The 22,957-nt window shown below is 31.7% G+C and overlaps 1 protein-coding gene across 1 annotated transcript; it reads left to right on the plus strand.

The window, feature by feature from the left end:
* The first annotated feature begins 6,973 nt into the window (after window positions 1–6,973).
* On the plus strand, window positions 6,974–22,091 carry LOC130612628 (E3 ubiquitin-protein ligase LRSAM1-like). The gene is made up of 27 exons (XM_057433971.1): window positions 6,974–7,391; window positions 7,680–7,754; window positions 7,837–7,890; window positions 7,964–8,008; window positions 8,206–8,280; window positions 8,469–8,537; window positions 8,655–8,739; window positions 12,084–12,208; window positions 12,387–12,429; window positions 13,423–13,470; window positions 14,532–14,582; window positions 14,691–14,752; window positions 14,835–14,987; window positions 15,799–15,886; window positions 15,988–16,039; window positions 16,254–16,298; window positions 16,388–16,458; window positions 16,627–16,726; window positions 16,850–16,937; window positions 17,322–17,396; window positions 17,789–17,869; window positions 18,188–18,283; window positions 18,636–18,734; window positions 18,999–19,130; window positions 19,459–19,560; window positions 20,178–20,318; window positions 20,890–22,091. The coding sequence occupies exons 1-27, from the start codon at window positions 7,389–7,391 to the stop codon at window positions 21,010–21,012; spliced, it is 2,181 nt and encodes a 726-aa protein (XP_057289954.1). The 5' UTR covers window positions 6,974–7,388; the 3' UTR covers window positions 21,013–22,091.
* Window positions 22,092–22,957: the final 866 nt, after the last annotated feature.

Below are 22,957 nucleotides of genomic sequence, written 5' to 3' on the forward strand. Positions count from 1 at the left end.
GTATTGTCGCAGAGATGGTAAAAGCATCTGGATATATTGGAGTTGAGCTTATTACAAGTCTTGCTAACCAGATTATAAAGGATGGTGCTATTCCGAGTGAGTGGCAGTCGAGTGTAATAGTGAATTGTTTCAAGGGCAAGGGTGATGCATTAGAAAGGGGTAACTATAGAGGTTTGAAGTTGGTTGATCAAGTAATGAAAGTTATTGAAAGAGTGATTGATAAGTTACTTAGAGAAAGAATTGATATAGATAAGATGCAATTTGGTTTTGTTCCAGGGCGTGGCACTACAGATGCAATATTTTTACTCAGACAGCTTCAGGAAAAGTATTTAGGAAAGAGAAAGAATCTCTATTTTGCCTTTGTAGATTTAGAGAAAGCTTTTGATAGAGTGCCACGTAAAGTTATTTGGTGGGCTATGAGAAAATTAGGTGTAGATGAGTGGCTAGTTACGATGGTTCAGTCTATGTACAGCAATGCTAGAAGTCGTGTCAGGATTAACGATTCACTTAGTGATGAATTTAGTGTAAATGTTGGTGTACACCAGGGTTCTGTACTTAGTCCTTTGTTGTTTATTCTAGTCTTAGAAGCGCTGTCGATGGAGTTCAGAACAGGTTGCCCATGGGAGTTATTGTATGCAGATGATTTGGTTCTCATAGCAGAGTCGATGGAAGAATTAGTTGAAAAGTTTGAGAAGTGGAAGAAAGGACTAGAAGAGAAAGGGCTGAAGGTAAACACAGCAAAGTCTAAAGTCATGATAAGTAGCATTGCAGCCAAGTGTGACCTTGTAGTTGGAAAGTGGCCTTGTGGAGTTTGCAGGAAAGGGGTTGGTAGTAACTCAATTTTTTGTCAGACTTGCAAGCATTGGGTACATAAGAAGTGCAGTAGTATTAGTGGAAGGTTAAGAGCTGGCATACAGTTTGTATGCAAGCGTTGCAAAGGTGAGATTATAGAGAATGAAGTATTTCCAGCTTTAATGATGTACAACAGTGGCTCGTTAGAGATAGTTAAGAACTTCTGTTACTTAGGTGATATGTTGGGCAGTGAAGGGGGTGTTGGAAGAAGTGTTACTTGCAGGATAGGTTCTGCTTGGAAAAAGTTTAGAGAGTTACTTCCTTTATTGACTAGCAGAGTCCTGTCAATTGAGGTAAAAGGTAGGTTGTATGAGGCCTGTGTAAGAAGTGTTATGTTGTACGGTAGTGAGACATGGGCAGTGAAGCAGGAAGATCTTGACCGTTTAGAAAGGAATGATATGAGAATGGTTAGGTGGATGTGTAATGCCAGTCTGAGAGACAGAAAGAGTTCAGATGAGCTAAGAAGCAGGCTAAGTCTCTGTAGAATTAAAGATGTTATCCAGATAAGAAGATTGAATTGGCTGGGGCACTTGGAAAGAATGGAGGAGGATAATTGGGTAAGAAAGTGTAGAGACTTGATAGTTCCTGGGGCAAAGCCCAGAGGAAGACCGAGAAAGACTTGGCAGGAGGTTATAAGGACAGACTTGATAGAGAGGGAGTTGAGTTTAGATCTAACACAGTCTAGATCAGATTGGAAGAGGGTCATTAATATACCCCGTCCAACCCATGCTAGCATGGAAAACGGACGTTAAGCCGAAAATGATGATGATGATGATGATTGAAACTTTAATTTTGATAGAAAAGCATTTTCAGATCGCGTTTTAAAAGTTTAAGAACGAAAAACAGCGATAGACATGTTTTTTCAGATCACATTTTAAAAATTTAAAAACAAAAAGTGGCGATAGAAATGTTTTTTAGATCACGTTTTAAATGTTTATGAACGAAAAACGGCGATAGAAATGTTTTTTTAGATGGCTTTTTAAAAGTTTAAAAACGAAAAACGGCGATAGAAATGTTTTTTAGATCGCATTTTAAAAGTTTAAAAACGAAAAACGGCGATAGAAATGGTTTTTTAGATCGCGTTTTAAAAGTTTATAGACGAGAAACGGCAATAGAAATGTTTTTTTAGATCGCAGTTCAAAAATTTAAGAACGAAGAGCGGCGATAGAAATGATTTTTTAGAAAGTTTAAGAACGAAGAACGGCGATAGGAAAGCTTTGTTAGATAGTTTTAAAGTATTTAAAATGTTATCGACTCTAACCAATGTGACACGGTGAGCCATTGTTTGACAGTTTTATTAAATAAAGGATTTGCGCGAAAACTAAATAGACAGCGAGAAGCATTGTTTGTTGGAAGCATTGTTTAAATCTTTTAAGAGATGGAAATAATTATGTTATAAAATTCAAATAATGTTAAAACACTGATTTGCACTAAATCTTTTTCCAAGATTTATTTTTTAGAAAAAACACTTGTTTTTTAACTTTGTATCTTTTTATTCTCACCAGAACAAAATGTTTCCATAACAAGCGTTTTCACCTTTTATGTGCGTCGAAAGTTATAATTTTAGACTCTTTCTACAGTATTAAAATCTAAACAAAATGTTCTCACAATGAGTGTTTTGTTCTTTCCAGAACGTCAAAAGTTATATTTTTAGATTATTTCTTTCTTCGATATTAAAATTTAATTTGTTTTTGAAATCTTATCCCGAACGTAGGGTTTTTCCGTTTGCATTATTAAACGTTGGTTTTTATAAAAAGAACTTTTAAAAGTTTTGCATGTTAAAAAATACGTTTCGACGATTTACTAAAAGTTTTAAAAGTAGCATTAGTTTTTTTAAATATTTAGATCATTGGATTTGTTGTTTTTTAAAGGAGCTTGTGTTTTGTGAATATATCGAGATTAAAATCGCGTTACTATAATTAGTTTCGTTGTTAAAAAAAATAAAGATTCAATGACCTTTGCGTTAAATTTTTTCTCGCGCAGAGTATTGCTTTTAAACGATGTTTCTTGCTATGATTTTGTTTTTAACACGAAGCAATTATTTTCGCTCAATTTGAAAAGAACTCACTATCCTATTGTTTTTTTGAATGAAAGCAGTTATTTTTGCAAGTTGAGCATACGCGTACGCTTACATCTGTACTGTACTGTAGCTGTTTTTGTTTATTCACTTTTGAAAGAAAATTAAACCAGAAAACCTGCACTGATTTTAAGCTTTAGCTTCTTTTGTTTAAAATTATAATTGTAAGTATAAGTTCAAAGCTTGTCCAAGAATACTGTATTAGTTTTTATTTATGACCCCCACACATTTTTAATGTTGTGATTCAAGCAACAACTTTGTTTGGAAAAAGCTTTTTTTATAAATTGTGAAATATTGTAAAATTAATTTAAATTTGTTATTGTAACTTTGTAGTTGAATTTGTATGATATTCAGGCATATCCTTCATCACATAAGTAGTATAAGGGACCTTACAGAAATTGCAATGTTTAAAAGACGACGACGCTTCCGCATAATTTTAATGCGCGTCGAGTTTGACATTTGCCGGAGTTACGAAAACCCGCCACAACGACCTAAGAAATATGGCGCGAATTACGTAAACAAACATTTCAGAAAGTGAAAGTATGCCAAACTTCAGGGAAGCTAGAGAATCTTTGCTCTATTGTTATTCAGACAATTTATTAACTGATAAGAGTGTTGTTTACTCTATCACTTGAATACATCTAAGAACCCTGATTTCGACTACACATGTTATAGCTAGTTTGACTTAAACGAAATGGGCGACAATGATGTGGTTGCTGAGTTTAGATTTATGAAGAATGACATTTTGCGACTTGTTCGTGCTCTTAATATGCCAAATGAAATAACATGCTACTTTTATAATGACCTAAAAGTTGATTCGTTGGAAGCACTGTGTGTGGTTTTAAGTAGACCAGCCTACCCCTGTAGATACTTCGATATGATTTCTCGATTTGGTAGGGCTGTACCGCAGCTAAGCATGATTTTCAACCAAACAATCGATTTCATAGATAGCAACTGGGGAAATTTACTGCAAAACATGAATCAACCCTGGTTAACAGCAGGAAATTTGATGTTATTTGCAAATGCAATATATATGAGGGGTGCTGCACTTGACAACGTTTGGGGGTTTATAGATGGAACTGTGAGAGGCTGTTGTCGACCACAAGTTGCACAAAGAATGTTATACAATGGACACAAAAGCCATCATGCTTTGAAATATCTGGCTGTCAGTACTCCTTATGGATTGGTTGCTAATTTATACGGTCCAGTGGAGGGCAAGAGACATGATTGTGCACTTCTTGCCATGCCAGGTTTGTTACAGACACTGCAACAGTTCTCTCATGGTCCTAATGGAGAAATACTCTGCATATATGGCGATCCTGCTTATCCTCTTAGAAGACACCTGTTCAGTCCCTGTCCTGGAGCAAATTTGAATCAACAACAAAAAGACTTAAACAAAAGCATGAGTGCTGCTAGGGTGTCTGTTGAGTGGGTGTTTGGTGGAATTATAAATACTTTCAAACATACAGACTTTAAGAAGAATATGAAAGTTGGCCTGAGTAGTATTGGAAAAATGTACAAAGTCAGTGCTCTTCTAACAAATGCACATGGGTGTTTGTATAAAAATCAAATCTCTCAGTTTTATAACCTTCATCCACCTTTGTTGGAACAATATTTTATATAATAAAAAAATACCGATATAAAAGACATATATGTAACAAGATATACAACATAATGTATTAACATAATATAACATTTTTTTCACTTTTCATCCATGTATATACATAATTTGAAGGTTAACAAAGTTTATCTGCCAACTTTGTAAGTAAATTGATCATTGCATTAGATTGGGAAATTAAAGTTTCCTCCCTAGCCTTGGTTACTTTCAACTCCTCTTTTCGTAATTCTAATTTGTCTTGTCTTAATTGGAAGTCTTTTTCAGACTTCTCACGTAAATCACCACCAGAAGAGCGTTTCTTAGGGGTTTCAACTTGAGAATCTCGCTCTTGTTTTCGTTTTCTTGTTTCAGATAATATTTCAGTAGACATTTTCCGCATAATCTTCAGCCTGTTTTTTTTCTTCATCAATTTTTTTAGTTTTTGCTGCACTCTCTGATGTGTGTAAACGTTCAGCCTCATCTTTACGTTCGTATATTGCAAAAGTTCATCGGTCTCTGATAGCGGTTCAATTTCAAGTCCGCTACCTTTTTCTTCTTGGTTTTTCTTCCATACAAAAGATTGTAATAATTTTTTCAATTTGTCTCTTAGGGCTCTCTGATCTACTCTAAACCATAACATTTCACTTTTGTTTAAATTAGCTGCAATTTACTCAAGACACAATCCTTGTTCTCTCGATCCATCTTTTTTCGAAAACAAATCAGCAAGCAAAACTTCTCTTAAAACATTACCTCATGCTCAGAAGTCCAACACATTTTTCTAAGAAAACAACAGGCACAGGTATTATGCTCATGGTTAAACTTCAAAAATACATATTCTGTATATTTCAAAAAAACATATACTGAACTTTTATGTATCAAGTGATGCTTTATGCAAGAAAAAAAATTGAAAAACTTTTTTATATACCTATTTTACTCTGTTGTTGGGCACTGTTTTCCCCCTTAATCTAAACAATAAGTACAAAAAAGTTTTAGCTGGAGGTTGCTAAGGTCAGCTACAAAAATTCAAAAATCAAAGGCAGTTTTGTGTCCTCGCGGTTGCAACGGAACGGTAGAATGAGGGAATCAGTTGAAGTACATTTGTAAGATACGTCGTCGTCCTCACCTTCGTCGCACTTTTCGTAAGGTCCCTATAAAGTAAAGAAAAATGTTTAGGAAAAAAATAGACCCTATAACATTCTTAAAAAACAACTGGAAACAAGTTGTGTTTCACTGTCTAGAAGGTGTATGGTCGTTAGGAATTCACAAGACAGACCAAATTCTGTTGTATATAATTATAAAAATTGAGAATAGAAAAGTTTATGAAAAAGCTTGTAATAGTGTAATATGGTGTTTTGTTGATAAAGTTAATTATGCATTATAGCATGTGTATGGAATATACTATCTGGTATTCTGTGAATCTTGTAGTATTGTTATTTTGCTTTTGAAGCTTATAACCTTTTACCGCAACATATAAACTCTTGTTTTTAAACGTTATTTTTTTTATATAAGAAACATCTATATAAGAAACATGAGGGTGAGATTAGGCCAAAATTAAGAAACAGTTAAAAAACATGACAAGGTTGAAAGTCTCAAACAAGATTTTTAAAAATGCAAGGAATACTAAGCCATTAATAATATAACGGAAAACTTCTTTATTTTTTAAACAAAATATCAAGTTGTGTTGTCTCTTTTAACAACTTCAATAAATAAAAGAATTAGCCTGTTTCTTTAGTGAAAGACTGCCATTTCACATTTTATATTGTAGTATATACCTGTAAGGAAAAAGAAGAAAAACATGTGTAAAAACTATAAGAATTAAGAAACAGTTTAGAAACATTTGCAGCTTTAATCGGGAAAAATTAAGAAACGCCCAGGCTGAAGCCAAGCAGTGTGTTTCTTATATAAAAAAACATGTAGCTCATTACTAGAAACAAAAAACCTTTTTTATTTTTTTAGATAGTAAAAATATTTTGAGCAGTAAATAAAATATTTACGTCATTCTACAATACTATTAGGAGATGTGTTCTGTGCTTGATCTTGTACACAACTTCTATTTGATTCTAGTTCAGAAGACCAAACTCTCTTTTTCCCACTTTATAGACTTTTGAATTTTTATTTTGACAGTTATAGTCAACATTTAGAGAAAAAGAGAGTATGGAATAAAAAAATGACAGCTAAAAATTTTAAACAGCTAAATGAGCAATTAAAATTGATTGCATTACTTTCAATTTTTGAATAAATAAAAATATAGTCATATATAACAAGGAGATTTACACTTGTAGACAGTGTTTTTGTCATGTTTTTGTATAATTTCTTAGCATTCTGTCATTAAATTGTTCAAGCAGGATTTTTTAAAAAACATTTTAATTTTTTTTGTTGTCAATTTAAATTCTAACATATAGTGTTGTGAAAAGCTACTTATACCCTGCTATGCAACGATAATATTAGAGAGTGCTGGTACGGTACAGAGTCAATAGAAATTGCACCAATCCTACATGCAGGATTGTTCAAGACGGGGAGGATTTATTTTTAATTCAGGCTAAAAAGCCGATTTTACTAGAGAGGCAGAAATAATAGAGTAAATACAGTGTGTTTATTTATAATTTTTCTACTCTGCTTAGAAAATGCTTTTTAATAAAAAAATGTGAAGTAGGCAAATGGTACGATGATGTGCTCAGCCATTTAATTTAAAATCGAAAAACATTTAAAAATTCATCTCAATTAAATTTTTTATATTTTTAAAAAATAGAAGTGATTTTGTTCATCCCATAAATTTAAATTTTTTAACTGAATACTTGTTAATGTAGTTCAAAATAAAATATTAAATATTGCAAATAAACCGGAGCAACACCAACAATCACAATGGTAATATGTTTTTTTAATTTTGCTAACTTGAATTGTATATCAGCAGTGTTAAAAAGAAAAAATCAAATTAAAATATTAATCTTTTGTGTAATATTTTAATGTGTATATAATTAGTCTCATTTTCACATCTCAACAATTTTTTTTAATCAAATTAGTTAAAAGTATAAAATATTTTAAAAATAAAAGTATAAGCAACATTCTATATATAACTGCAAAGATTTCTTTAAATTTTAAAAGTCTTGTTCTGCACTTTTTAAATGATTTCAGAACGACAAATTTATTTTCCAGAATCTGGGAATGCCGCTTTTCAAAAAGAAACTAAATAATGACCAAAAAAAAGTTTTGCAAGAAAAGCTGCGTCTAGTAAGTTCACAATTTCATTTACAATTATCATTTATTTGGAGTTGTTTCACTGTGCATAACAAATAATGTAAATGTTATTTAGGCTGTTGATAGACCAGACACAATATATGATTTGGCAAATATTGGTATAAATAAGGTGGGTAAACTTAGTCTGACACTGTATATGGAAGTTTGTCATGATATGTAACAGCCATGTTTTATTACTTTAGATTCCGGAAGGAGTGTTTTCAAAATGTAAAGTTTTACAAAAACAGGTGTGGCTTTTTGTTGTCTAACATCTTTGACCATCAAATAAAATAACATACTAAACATAAGGGCTGAAAGCTCAGATCATTTGTAAAGTAGTTATTACGCATAGTGAATATTAATGATGAGTTTGCATGAAAAATAAAAAGTTGAGTATGTTTAAAATTTCATTTTTATTGAATCGAATTAAATGAAATCTCTTTAGGCACTATTACTTCAAAATAATTGTTTGGAGGATTTTAAATCTGGTGGAGATTTGAATGACTTATCCTGTCTTTTGGTATGTGTGTTTTCTTTTTAAATGAATATAAATTGCCATATAATTGCCATCACATAGGTGAAAACAATACTTTGTTTTTAATTATATAATTTTAATAATAATGTTACTTTTCAACAAAGAGTACATTGGTAGGTTCCATTTTCTATTTTGTTGTTTTTCGTTCTGCAATTATATTAATATCTTTTTAGGTTTTGGACATTTCCCATAACTCTTTTACTTCAATACCAAAGTCTATTAATCATCTTACCAGCTTGCAGGTACCTCTGATGTGTATTACTGCAGCTTTTGTATTTAATAAACTTAAAAGTTTCGGATTATAAGATGTGATATAAAAACTGAATTTGATTTATATTGTATTTGTCCTATGCTTTTAGAAACTGGATATATCTCATAACAAATTAAAGAAGCTCCCGGATGAAATTGGAGCATTAAAAGAACTGCAAGTGTTAAACATATCAAGTAGGTTTTTAGGTCTTAAAAATTATTTTAAATTCATGTGCTTTATAAATAAAATGTTTTGTGTAATGTATAAAAATTGATGGGGTGTTTTTTTTACAGACCTACGATTAATTACCTAATGCTTATGTATCAATAAGGCTAAATTTTTTTTTCGTTTTTAGGCACTCTTTCATGCAAGTTAGATGTCAATTGCTCGTTTTATTTGTTCATATAAAAACTTTTTTTAGACCTCTTAATAAGTTTCTTAACATTGAATAAAACTTTGTGTTTAAAAATAAAGAAAACAAAAGATTTATGGCGTGTGAGTAGAGTATTGCTTATGAGAGTGTTTCAATGCTACTTGAGAAGAGAAGTAGAATTAAATATTTTAAAGGCTGTGTTTTTATGAAAATATAGGATTTGTTTGTTGTTGTATAAATGTGTGCAAATCATAGCCAACAGAAAGGTTTGGCTTTATCGATATAAAAATATTGCCCAATATGATAAACACAAACTTTATTATTCTCCTTTAAATCTTATAATGATTTAATCTCTTATAATGATACGCTAAGTGTGTCCGTCTGTGACAGGCAAAGTGGATTTGTTCATTTTCCTTTGATGTAGCCGAAATTTCCTTTCAAGTCTCCGAAAAAGTTATATCCATTTTGCTAGCAGGTTTACTTTGTTTACATCACGTGATCAAAATGGATCAACTTGATTTGTTGAAATAAATTTAACGGCTTTCTGTACAAAAATGGTGTCCCTCGACACCGAAAACAACAACAAAAAAAGAACGGTCCCTTCGTCTTGAAAAAAGTGCAAAAAGTAATTCAGAGAAAGAAAAGTCCAAGAAGTGAATTAAGAAGTGGTAGCTAGAGCTAGAAGTAAAGTAGTAAAGTTAGAATTAGAAAATAAAGGCTAGAGTTTGAAGTGGATTTAAAATCAATAATAGTAAGAACTTTGATGTTTTTAGACGTTTAGTTTTTATGTCACTGGAGCAAGCAGACTCGCATTTTCCAAGAAAAGCCTCAAATTCTTGAAGTTTTATATTTTAGCGCTTTTTTAAAAACAAACCTAGCCACCATATTTGTTTATGTTTTTGTTGCATAATTAATGTATCCCCTGGTGCGTAACTAATGTGTTTGTCCTAAAATTCAAAATGCTACATAAAGCTGTTAGCTGACTAACAAACGGAAAACTTTGGTTTGTTGAACTTACTGCTCACTGTTATGTTATTATTTTTACATTACTATTGTTTCTCTTTATATGTGTTTTACTAAGCATAAATAGCTAGCTTTAGTTTTAGCTAAGTGTTCCAAGGTTAAGTATATTTAACTGGGGGTCTTAGCTACTGTTAGCTAGCTAATGTTGTCCTCCAATGCCTGCTCCCTCATCCCATGGCTAGCTCTAACCTATGACTTATATTGTTATTCCTTTTTTTTTTAATTATCTATAGCTAGCTACCTTAGTTTCCTTAACTTCTTTTCTTTTATGAGCACGATACAAAATCTTTAAAGACTTGAACTTTTGCAGATGTATTTTATATTTCTTTTCGCATTTCCTGTAAACTTTACAAAGGGACCACGTGCAATATGACAAGTGGAATTTTTTTTTTCCAGAATTTAAAGCGTGCATGTTTATTTTTTTTTATTGTTTTTTTTTCTGACATCCTGTTTAACTTTCGTCAGCCTACATGTAAAATGCCAGGTTATTTTTACAGGAGGGTGTAGACATTTGATTGGAAATTTACATGGGTTTTTGACTTTATTTTAATTTATGAGAGGATGGTCGTTCGGTTCGGGAAGGTTGTTCGTGTTTTTGTTTGTGTTGCAAACTGCTGTTTTTTAAAATTTTCTTTTTTTTGTGGGAAAAAGACCACATGCAAATATACTGAAAGCACAAATTTTGTAGAATTGGCCTCCACTGAAGGCTGTTGTGTAAGCTAATGGCTTTTTGATAGTTCGTATTATAAACTTTTGTTGGGGAGAATTAAACTGTATGTGATGTCATTTTTGCTGGAAGAAAATTCCATGGTTTCACGTTTTTGTTAAGATTTTTATAATTGTGGTAATATATAACTGTGTTTGGTGATGATGAAAAAACTTTTTTGTTTTTTATATTTTATGAAATGCCTGATTTTTCTATAATTTGATGTGTTTTATAACCTTTTTGTAGAAGATTTATGGACAATAGCAATATAGAACATGCTAAATGAACTGATTTTTGTTGATTTGGATGTGCTCCTCAAATACCGGATAATATCTTTGTTGATTCAAATTTACTCCTTATTTATTTTTGACATTCACGTTTAAAATGGTTGGTAAAGGTAACTACAGATCATCATACTAAGGAAAATTTTTTTGTGTTCTCAACCTGTTAATTTTTATAATTTGTGTATATATATTTTTGGGAAACAGGATAGTATGTAATCGAATAAATGATTTTCCAGATATAAATTTGATGTTTTTTGACACTTCTGATTGAAATATTAAAGGTTTTCAACGAAGTAAATATTTGAGATGTCTTATTTCTGACTTTATTACTGTATTATTGTAAGTGTATTTTGATTAGTGTTTCAAGCTCTACACATAATCTTTGTTGATTCAAGTTTATTCTTTGCTCATTGATTTTTTGACGTTTAAAATTGTTGGTAAAGGGCAGTACGGAACTAAAAGAGAAAATTTTTGTGTTCTTAACTGGTTGATTTTTACATTTTGTGTAAATTTTTGTGGGAGAGGATGGTATGCAACTGAAATGACTGATTTTTCTAGATTTAAATTTGATGTTTTCCAAACTATGGCTTTTTCATATTTTTGTATAAGCGTAAGGGAAAAACAATATTTAAACTGTGTAAAAAACTTATTTTTGTTGATTTGTGCTAACTCTTGGAGGCCTCCTTTTTGACACTTCAGAATAAAATACTGAGGGTTTCCAACATAATCACTTATAAGATGTATATACATATTTGAGATGCGTTATTTCTGACATTGTTATTATCCGTGTTGTGACTGTTGGTGTTGTAACTGTCAGTCTTCTTACTGTCGGTTTTGTGAGTTTAGTGTTGTGAGTGTCGATGTTTGAGTGTCGTTGTTGTAACTTTTTATCAACTAGATTTTACACCTTGCAAGCTGTTCTTCTTTATTTTGTGTAAGATTTGTGTGGAGGATTTAATGCGATTTGATATTTGACATTTTGTGTAAGATTTTAAGAACATTTTTTTGTATATGCACTGCTGACGTCAGAAAAACATCTAAAAGAACCTATTTTCCCATTGTCCTTCTGCCTAAGTGGATTTCTCCACGGGCCTTATCGACTAGTGAAATAATAATAAAATTATGTTACACTGATAGTACATAATTTTTCAGATAATCAACTGGCTGGTCTACCAGCTACTATAAAGAACTTTCGAAAATTAGATACTTTGGATATCAGTGAAAATAGATTTTTGACAAATCTACCTGCCAACCTTTGCTACCTTAAAGAATTAAAGGTATGTTTCTCAAATATAAACAAAGAATTGAAGGTATATATTTCCCAAATATAAACAAAGAATTAATGGCATGTTTCCCAAATATAAACAAAGAATTGAAGGTATATGTTCCTCGAATATAAGCTGGGTGTTTTTCCAGACAATATCTATGTAATGTACAATTTTTTTTTTTTTTTAGAACTTTAGATTTGACCAAGCGAGAATAACTTATCCGGCTAAAGGTATTTTTTATGTGTTTCCAGATTTTGTTTGTACTGCAGTTGTAAGTGTACGGTTGACTGTGTTACCTCTCCATGTAAAGCCACGAAACATGAGACAAAATTTTCAGACAATAGTTACAAATTCTTTAGTACCAACATTTAGTAAATATATATTTGACTCAGAATTGTTACTAACATGGGAAAAACAAGATACTGAAACAAGTCGATTTGATCTTGTGCTTGTTACTGGCATTAAAATTAGTGTTATAAGCAAGAAAAAGGTGACACACGACAAAAAGGAACATTTTTAGTCGCAATAATTAACTATAATTTGTTTGTTGTTTGTTTGTTACTATAGCTTAAAAAGTTGCCTGTGCCTTCATGGCCTAACAATTCTGTTCTGTTGTATTATTGTGCCAAGTAACGATAAGAGTTTAGACTAATGGATGTACTTAACATGCACTTCACAACACGCCATTTTATGTGCAATGTTTCAATAATAGAAAAAAATTAAAACCAGGCTACGTGCAATCCTGACAGACAAAAATCCTGCCCTGTTATTGTATACAAACCAAAATTTTATCCTCAAAATTTCAGCCAAGGCTGTACTCATGCTTCTTTCCTTATATGTTCTGAAACTAAACATTTTTTTCTTCAAAAACATCATTTTTCATCTTAACAAAGCTTCAACATTTATTGTTTTTATTTATCTTTTCTTGTAGTACTTTTGAAATTTATACTTAATAAGGATATACATGTGTAATAATGTTTGTTAAAGTTTGGAAAGTATTTTTGTATTTAGTTGTTTTTTATTAAGGTAAAATGTGAACTGTGAAATCAGCCTGACATTTGTAAAATGTGTCATAGTTAGTGCCTCAAGGTGAAAGCTGTGTCAACTTTTCATGTTTGCATCATCCAATTTCTTTCTGACGAAAAATGATTTTATAAAAAACCACCTAATAGTTGTTTGCATTAAAGCAAATCAGTCATTAGAAACAATTATTTTTATTGTAGAAATAACAAGCCATGGTATAGAAGAAATCATTAGATGGTTTAAAAAGTGTAAGTTGTTTTTGTCTTTAATGCTGATAATATTTATAAACTTAAAAGTTTGAAAATCATAAGTGAATTTAAAAAAAATTTTTCAAAGATTTCTTTGCAAAGCTAGATATGGGCCTTGGGGAAAAGGTTTGGTTGCCAGATAAAGGAAAAAAATTGTTTGTGAAAGAAATTTTTGCCAAAGTTATTTTTGCAGATAAGTAATCCTAAAATGCTTTGCAAAATGACTAATTTTGCTGAACTTAATTTTGAAAAACGGGCTAAATCAAAGGTAGTGTAACTCTACTCAAACAGGGTAGGAGATTGGAAAAAAGTTTAGGTCAGCAATAAATTAAAAAATACCTGCTGCCAGCTGACAACTGTAATAAAAGTTGTCAGATTATAAGTCCCCTTGACCTATTTTTACATTGGTGTACTTTGTTTATCGAACATTATTTTCTATGCTTAATATTTTTTGTGGTTATCAGCATATAAATAGTCAAATCTGGTTAGTTCCCATTTTCATCTTGAAATGTTTTATTTTGGTTAAAAAATGTCACAAAAATTGTTTAAAATTTTACATTAGCACATTGTCTATAGCACCAGAAAACGAAACATTTGCAGATTCGCACATTGCGTACTTTCAGAGACATTTGGAGATTACGCTTCAGGCTGTACTAACAAGTCCCAAGTGGCCCACTAAAATCTTTCTCACAGCCAACCTTACAATCCTTCCTGGCTTAATATAAGTAATTTTGTATATCAATTGCTTTGTCCCTTCATTATTAGTAATCCAGCCACACAGTTTATGGCAAATATTTTGGAATTTTTTTTTTTTACGTAAGCAATTTTTGTTGTTGCTGTTAAAAGCAAGATAATAATTATGATGTGGCACTGTGTATTACCAATACTAATTATCTAATAGATTATCAACTATTAAAAATTGCAGTCAACTATGGACTAAATTTGTTTTTTTATGCAAAATGTGGCACTTGTTGTTGTGTTTTTTTGTATGTCTACGAAATGCTTAATAACTAAACTTTTTGACATGTACTTTCACACATATTTATATTTTTCTTTTTTAGTGAAAGGTGATGAGTTTATGTTGGATAATGATGAATGTGATGGTTGTCCACGTATGTACTTTCATACTATAAATAAAATATCTTGAAAATTAGGATTGTTTTCAACATTGAATTTATGTTTGCATGTAGTTGAAATGTAATTTAAATCCTATTTTTTAGCTTCGAAATCACCTAGTTTTTCTGGGTCATCCCCTATACCTGAAGATCAGACGAAATTTGAGGTTAATGAGTTATTAACATCAATATTATAGTGGTGGCACTCATATTATAAAAGAATAGCTAAATATATATATTTATTTTCAGGAGGCAATTTTAGAGCGAGAGAGACAAAAAGAGGAAAAGTACAAAGAACGGTTACGTTTGGAGCAAGAAATTTTTGATGTGCAAACAGAGAATGCGACACTGGTTTTAAACGCACAGAAGGAACGAGCAGAGTTTCTGACTCAAATTGAAAAGGTAAAATCAATTACAATGTATCCCAAAAGTTCATCCCAAATAAAGTTTTGAAGCTTGCAATTTTGAACAAGTGATATAGGTTAGCATATGGACAGAAACAGGTGTATTATGTTTTTGTGCAATAAGTATAGGAACTTCAATAGAAAGTAATTCTAATCTAACAAAAGAGTTTTAGGCCCATCTCCGTATTTTTAGGAGTATTTAATAATATTCCTGTAAAAACTATTAGAAAAGTATTTTGCATGGGAACGGGGTGCAGCGGGCTATTAAAATCTTTGGGTGTGCAAGATTTTAGGGAGAAGTAACATCATCTGATATTTTTGGTTGTTTTGTCGTGTCATAAACCAGTGTGTTTTAAACCAATAAGTTATAAGATTCACTTTTGCATTTGAAATTTATTAGAGAAATATCAAATTATCCTAATATTTATCTCAATAAAAATTGTTACTGCTATATTTACACTGAGATCAAGGAGTTTCGTTTGTTATTAAAATCTGCATGTTACATCTCCAAATCTTTTGAACGAAATGTTTTTACATAATACAAAGCAAGCATGGCAAATTATTTAGAAGACGTTTTTTGATGATAAAGGAAAGCAATTATCTTTATTTTTCCAGTAATTTTTTTTTAAATATCTCGCATGCATAAAATATAACTCAGCTAATCATGATGCCCCTGAATTAAAAACATGTTTCGAAACCACCTCTTTGTTTCGATTAGCTGCAAGACCAATAATTATTGTAGCAATCATAAAAACAGTGCAATAACCTTCTGCTTATGTTGTTAAACAACCTTGTCTTTGATGTTTCAGAGTGAAATGGAAGCCCAAACTGCTTTAGCAAGACAGTTTGATAACGAAAACCATGAACGAAATAAACTGTTAGAACAGCTATATTTAGGTGAGAAGTCTTGTCGGGTTCTTACTGTAATTTAAAAGATCTTCTTCTGCATACTTTTCGTTACGACAGAGTCTTCAAGAGAATTTCACTTGATATTTTAGAGGAAAACCATTTGGACGATACAGTGAATTTAGTACTGCAAATGTCTGAAAGGTAAATTCGATGGTCCTTAAATTTATCAATGCTCTCTGTTGTGTTATATTTTTGTGATAAATGTAGCTGCTGTAGAAAACACTTTAGCTTAGATTTTACCAACAAAATTGTTACCATTTAATAATCTAATCCTGTCAATTTGTCTGTCAACACTTTGATTTTCTTTGCAGGACTGTAATTTAATGTTCTAAAATATGTTGTTGTTTTTGTTTAGAGCAAAACATACAGATGCTTTGCTTGAAGAATTAGAACAAGAACAGTAAGCATGCATATTTGGACTTCACGTAATTCAAATTTTCTACATAAAGAAAGAATTGTTTTGTTGACAAATTTCTTTATAATAAACAGGTCTCGAATTGATGCTTTGGTTAAAATAACTCAAGAAGAATCTGAGAAATTGCGAAAACAGGAAATGATAGGTAAATTTTCATTCAATTTTTATTTTTTGATTCTGAATAGGAATTCTCCAATTTTACCAAAGCCTGATAACTATGTAAAGTTGTTTTTGTAGAACTTGTCTACACAGTATATTCACCATGTTATTATAGTCATGCTCAGTTTTATAATATTGTGAATGCTTTTTACAGAGGCGATGAGTTATGTGTTAAACGAAATGGAGCAATCACGCCGAAAATTTGACGAGTATGAAGCCCAGAAGGAAGCATCTTTAAAAAAATCCATAAAAAGGTACTTAATATTTATCTATCCAGAAGTATGGTTTTAAACAGTTTTTACACCAAGCAAGTAAAGTTGCGGCATTTTCTTTTACGTAATCCCCTACACAAATCTAATGTCTTTTTCTGTTGTTAGCACTGAGAAGGAGGACCACACTCTACAAGATGTTTTACACCGGAAAGACAGAGAACAACAAATGCTAGTGCAACAGATTATCACAGAGGTACTGCATTGCACTGAATACCTGTTATAATACTCTTGAAATATGCATAAAAATGAGAAAGCGTTATTTTTCAATACACACATTCTCTTTTGAAAGAATTCTCATACTTTATCCAGCCCTAATTTAAGAGCTACTTTTACTAAAATATTTCATCCCACATTCATTTTTTATTTTTTGTTCATATTTTGAAATTCTATTGTAATTAATATGAAAAAGAAGTACAAATGAAAATATTTAATTATAAATAGATGAAAATTAACTTTACTAGCCAAGGTCTTTAATCCAATTAAGGTTTTAAACCAGTCTCCTAGCTTGTTTCTTTGGAATCTTCTTGCAGCTTATGTTCTCTAAGCAATGTTTTTCACAGTTTATTTTACTTCTTAGGAGGAGAAGCAAAAGTCTGCATTTCAATTGCTGCAATTTCAAAAGGATGCTAAACTAATCCGCATAAAGAAGCAGGTATAGCTGTACTTGTTGTGCGTGTTCCCAGAATCTGAATTTTACATGTAAAAAATTGTCAGTGGCCCCAATAAACATGGAGCTGATCGATCTGAAAATAGCATCAGCATAATAGAGCGTTCACGACAGTTGTACCAATTTAAACAAAAAATGTTAACAAAATTAAGAGGAAAATATTATACTTGGATGTATGCACCAAGCACCAAGCGTGTACTAACCACAAACTTTTAAATGTATCGGAACTTTTGCAGATTTTCGTCGAGCTTTCATTGCAATAAATGCTATACAACTACATACCTGTCTCAAGCAAAGTCAAGACCTAATAAAGCAAATTCAATAAGTAAAAGCAATATCAGTATAGTGAAATACGTCTACAACTTTCACTTTTATAGGTGGATCTAATCGAAGCTGAATTAGCTCGATTGTCATTATTGGAAATGCAAAAGAGACAAGAAAAGAATGAACAAGAAATGGTATGTATTAAATTATATTACACTTTAATGCAAATGGCAGCGACAATGGGGTCCACAACGAGGTCCCTGTTTGGATTGATCAGGTATTCCAGCTTAGAAACTATTATGATATTAAAAAACATTCATCGTTTTTCCCCTTTTGTATACATAAGTGTATTACAATCAAGTAATAGTTGCAAATTTTTTTTAAATGTGATATGCCACGGTTGACCTGTCATACATTACCCTTTTAGTTTTAACGAATTTGCAATTTACTTTAATGTTTTTTTTTTGGTAATTAAATTTTGTGTGTAATACACCTCCTTGATGTTATTTTAGAACACGTTAGCAGAAATGCGTATTCAAACTGCTGTGTTGTTATCACAGCTCATTGATGAGCAGGAACAACGAGAACAGCGTTTGAAAGAAACTGTTGTAAGTTCTCCCTCCAAGTTTCTTACTGGCTGGTTGTTAGCTTGTAGAAAAAAACACAAGGATTGGTTGTTGCTGCGAATTCTTAACATAATTAATGATTTGGCAGCCATTTTAAAAACTAATGTTCAGGACTTTGTGCTTTTAAACCACTTTGCCAACAAAAAAGTTAATGTTTTTGTTGCCGCAACCTTTGTTAGTAGCCTGAATAAAGCAGCGACCAGCATTGACAAGCGCTGTATCAGAGTAAATTATGCAACACAAAGCTTACCTTGCGTGTATAATGTATCTTGACCACTCCTCACACGTGAAGTGCTCATCCTAGTAAGATCTGTACTGATTGGTTTATTTTTAGTCTCAAATGGAGGAAAAGCGCGAAGACGACGCAAAGGATTATTGGTTGATACAGTTTCAACGTCTGCTTGAGAGTAAACCACAACTTCTAATAGATGAGGTAGTTGGTTGTCATGATATGTTTCTTTCATTTCTCACCGAATTCTTTTATATTATAACTTGTGTTGTGAACCCGTATTTTCTATAGATTTTAATGCTATCACAACGCACAGCTAATTTAGCATGAAACCTGGGTGAATTATGCATTATCCTTTAGCATTATTAACATGACGAATAAATCCTGTTCTGTCTTGTATACAAACTGTTGAATTTTTTTTTATATTTTCTGGTTATATTTTTCTTTATTTTTTATTCTTTCTTTCAGGAGAATCGTTTAGATGTTTTTGTTGTTGATATTCTTCTGCACGCGCACGCGAAGGAGTACTTACCACATTTTGCGCGACATCGGATAGATGAATTAAAGATGAGAGCAATAACAAAAGAAAAACTACACGAGGTAAACTATTACTATCTGGAAATATTAATTAAACGTGCTCACGTAATATAAGTAGCCCCTCTGATTTCATATGTCAGCAATTAACTTGTAATTCTATCATTTTTTACCGATATTTTAATTTTCTATGAGAATAAGTTACTCTTAACAAAATGTGTTACAGAGGGTTTATTTAATCAGAAAAAGTGTGACGTATTTTGATTAAAACAACTCATCTTCAACCAAAGTTTACAACATTACCTGTATATAATTAAATCTTTATAAGCATACTATATGCAAGAATTGGTACAACCATGGATGTCATGGCTTATAGCTTTTTGTCTCTCCTTAGATTGGTGTAAAAGATGGAAAAATACAGGCAGATATATTAGCTGGTGTCAAATCAGCTGTACTAATGAATGATGATTTCATAAAAAGAGAAGCCACTTTCGTTGTAAGTTACACCATGTTGTAGCCTAAAATTACCATCTTGTATAGCCTCAAATAAACACCTGTTTAAATTGTAGCCCTAATTTAACGCTCGTTTAAATTATAGTCCTAATTTAACGCCCATTTGAATTGAGTCTTATTTTAATGCCTATTTTAATTATAATCTTAATTAAACGCCTATTTTATTTTAGCGCCCTTTATATTTGTATCCTCAATTTAACGCCCATTTTCAATTGTAACTTCAATTTAACGCCTGTTTTAACAACAGAACCTCACAATTATACAAGTTGTTTTCGCGTGTCAGTTCAGTAGGGTTAATGAGACACCATCTATTAACACGAGCTATTATCAGACTAGCGGATGTTCTCCCAAACATCGTATGTACCTCAGGCCTTGTTTGCACACATTTAGTCGTGGACATCGCTTTTATACCCTTTGCTAGTCATTCTTTTTAATGTTTCATCTTCGTTTTGAAACTTGTTATAGTAACTAAAAGTTGAGTAGTGACAGAACAGATTGTTGTGTCTTTGTTGGCCAACGTCTGACGCGAATCACTGTTTTTTCGTTTCCCTACCTTGTTTCTAACAAGTTTTTTAGTTAAATATTTTTATTTTTTCTTAGAAACCTGAGAAAGACGCTACCACTCCGGTTAGTGATTTAAGAGAGAATCCAATCCCACCCCATGGCATGCCAACTGCTTCCGCGCTTCCCGCTATGAATGTGTGTGGTGAATCTGAATGTGTTGTATGTATGGATCGAAGAGTAAGTTTTTTTTATTCGTTTTTTTAGGTAACTCCTTGTATGTGACCTTATATTAGGCTTCCGAGTATGTTTTATTTAACAACTGTGTTTTAACGTGCATTTCTAATCAACGTCCGCTCAATGCACCGTTATTTTAGTTAATTCTTAAAACCAAACAAACCAAAGGTCAAACCAAAAAGAGAAAATCCGAAAATTTCTGTTGCGTTGTGATTTTGTATTTTGTGGCCAACTTTTAAATAAACGCCCAGCCTCAAATGAAATTCAACACCTGGCTCACTAAATAGAACTTTCACGGTAGTTTTGATCCAAATTGTAAAAAGTGTTTAAAATATCCAATGTTATTGTGGTAGAGAGAATTCCATTTTTATGTTTTCCGTTGTACCATATACTCAAAATGTTTTATCATTCTTAACAACAGCAAGAGAGATACCATCTTAAATTTACCCGCCTAATTTGTAAGACTTTTCCATGTGTTCCACTGCACAGATCGCTAGTATAAGGATCTTCTATAGTAAACGTAAAAATTGAACGGCTCTTTCTCTCACAATAATTACGTGTTGTTTTTATTTAGCCGGAAGTTGTGTTCTTGACTTGTGGTCACGTGTGCACTTGTTCCATTTGTTGCCAGCCACTCAATGATTGTCCTATATGCCGACAGACGATTATACAGAAGTGTCGTCTTTTTGCCGTGTAAGGGTTGTTGTGGTTGTAGTCGCTTGGTGAACGTAAGAAATACGAAAGTCAACGAGAAACCTCTAATACATTTTATGCTACAATATACACCTAATGTGCTGAAGCTTTTCCATTATGTTAAGCTGGACTCCGTAGTTATTATAATATTTATATAAAATAAGTTTAATGAAATTTTGTGCGTCTGGTACAAACGTGTAACAATGCACTTGAACTTTTTTAACCTCGTCACCAGGGCGTACATAGCGATGTGCCGGGAAAATTGGCTCTGGGAGCGAGGATGGGTTTGACTATTATAATTAATATTACATGTACAACTAGCATACGATAGAGTTTGAGTTTATTAACATTTTTCAATCTGATTGTTAGTCGTTTAATAATTTTTTTAAAATACTTAAGTGGCTTTATTTTAAATTCTTTCTATTTATTTTTTATTCTTTTTTTGTTTGTTTATCTTCCAGTAAACTCTAGCCTGAAATGTTTGGCAAATACTATTTCTGCTTTATAGCGTAACATACACCATAAAAACATTTTCACGTAAGTCATGGAGAGGACTTAGAAGTACATCTATAAATAAATAAATTTACTTTAAATAATAAAGTCCGAGTTTTTAAAAGAGTCCGTTGTGATGTTTAAAGTCAACCGAGGATCGTGGTCTTGACGGAAAGGTAAATAAATAAGGCTCCCCGGACCGCATATTTTCAGTAGCAGCACTGACAATTTATACCGCAGGTTCAAATTGCATTAATTTTGAGCCGCGCGCGAATGAAAGACCTTGTTAAAGTTTTAAGCTATTTTAGTTGTTTTTGTATTGTGTTCTGTTATTAAAACTATTTAGACTTCGAAATCAGAATTGATTTTGAATGTTCTGAAATGTATTGAAATAGGGAGTATAATTTTGTTTCTGTGTGTGTAATTATATTTTGATGAAGTTTTTTACTCGATGTAAATATTATCGTGGTTGCTGTTGACAACGTTTTCTCCCTCCACCTTTTCTGTCGACTAAAGAAAGTAAAACATTTTCTTGTTACTTATTCTAATATGTATATATGTATTTAATAAAATATATGGAATTGAAAAAAATTTCCTGTGTCATCAACTTTATATTAAGTGGACATCGAAATACTTCAGTTAGTTGAACACTTTATAGAATTAATTGTCAATCTGGCTGGATAAGCGGAACAAATTTTTTTATTTTTGACCGGAAAAAAACATACTTTTGAGAACGCGCATTAAAATTAACTGAAATTCCAGAAATTGTTTTTTTTTTATTCATCTGTTTGGACTGTTGATTTTTTCAGTTTTCTGTGTGTGTTTTTTAATGTAGTAAATTGTAAAAAAAAATTATTACTGTGCCCGTATGAAAATACAAAAATGCCCTGGGGACGAGTCGAATTTTAAAATTTATTATCATCTCACATAAAAAATAGTTTCACAAAAATCTTCGAGGAAACAGAAAAATAGAAAGAAGAGAGAGCTTCGCATGAAGTAAGAATGAGCATTTTACACTTCTTACTTAACTTCTTTTGATGAAATGCGATAAATATTCTCCATTTGCTTTTGAAAGGTCATTACCCAAAAGGACTTTAGCGTGTTTTAATTGTTTTTCACTTTAAAAATCCGAACGATGTTTAAATCTTCTGCGTTGTGACTCAATTTTCGAATCTATTTTGTATGTGTTGATGATCTTGTATTAAATGTCTCAAAAATTGTTCATCCCGTGTAGCAAATACTATCCACTTTTCTATTGACATTCCACGTTGGGGGAAATCTCAAAAATTTTCAAGCAGAGTCAGAATTCCTCAAAATTCACTGAGTTAACCATGTATTCTCCGGCATATTTGTCAAATCAAATTGACAATGGTTTGTAAATTTGAAGAAAAATACCTTTTATCATAGAAAAAGCAGTGAATAATAAACATTTTGGTTTTTGTATGTAAACTATTTTT

This window comes from Hydractinia symbiolongicarpus, chromosome 10 (genome assembly GCF_029227915.1).
Source record: "Hydractinia symbiolongicarpus strain clone_291-10 chromosome 10, HSymV2.1, whole genome shotgun sequence".
NCBI classification, from domain to species: domain Eukaryota; kingdom Metazoa; phylum Cnidaria; class Hydrozoa; order Anthoathecata; family Hydractiniidae; genus Hydractinia; species Hydractinia symbiolongicarpus.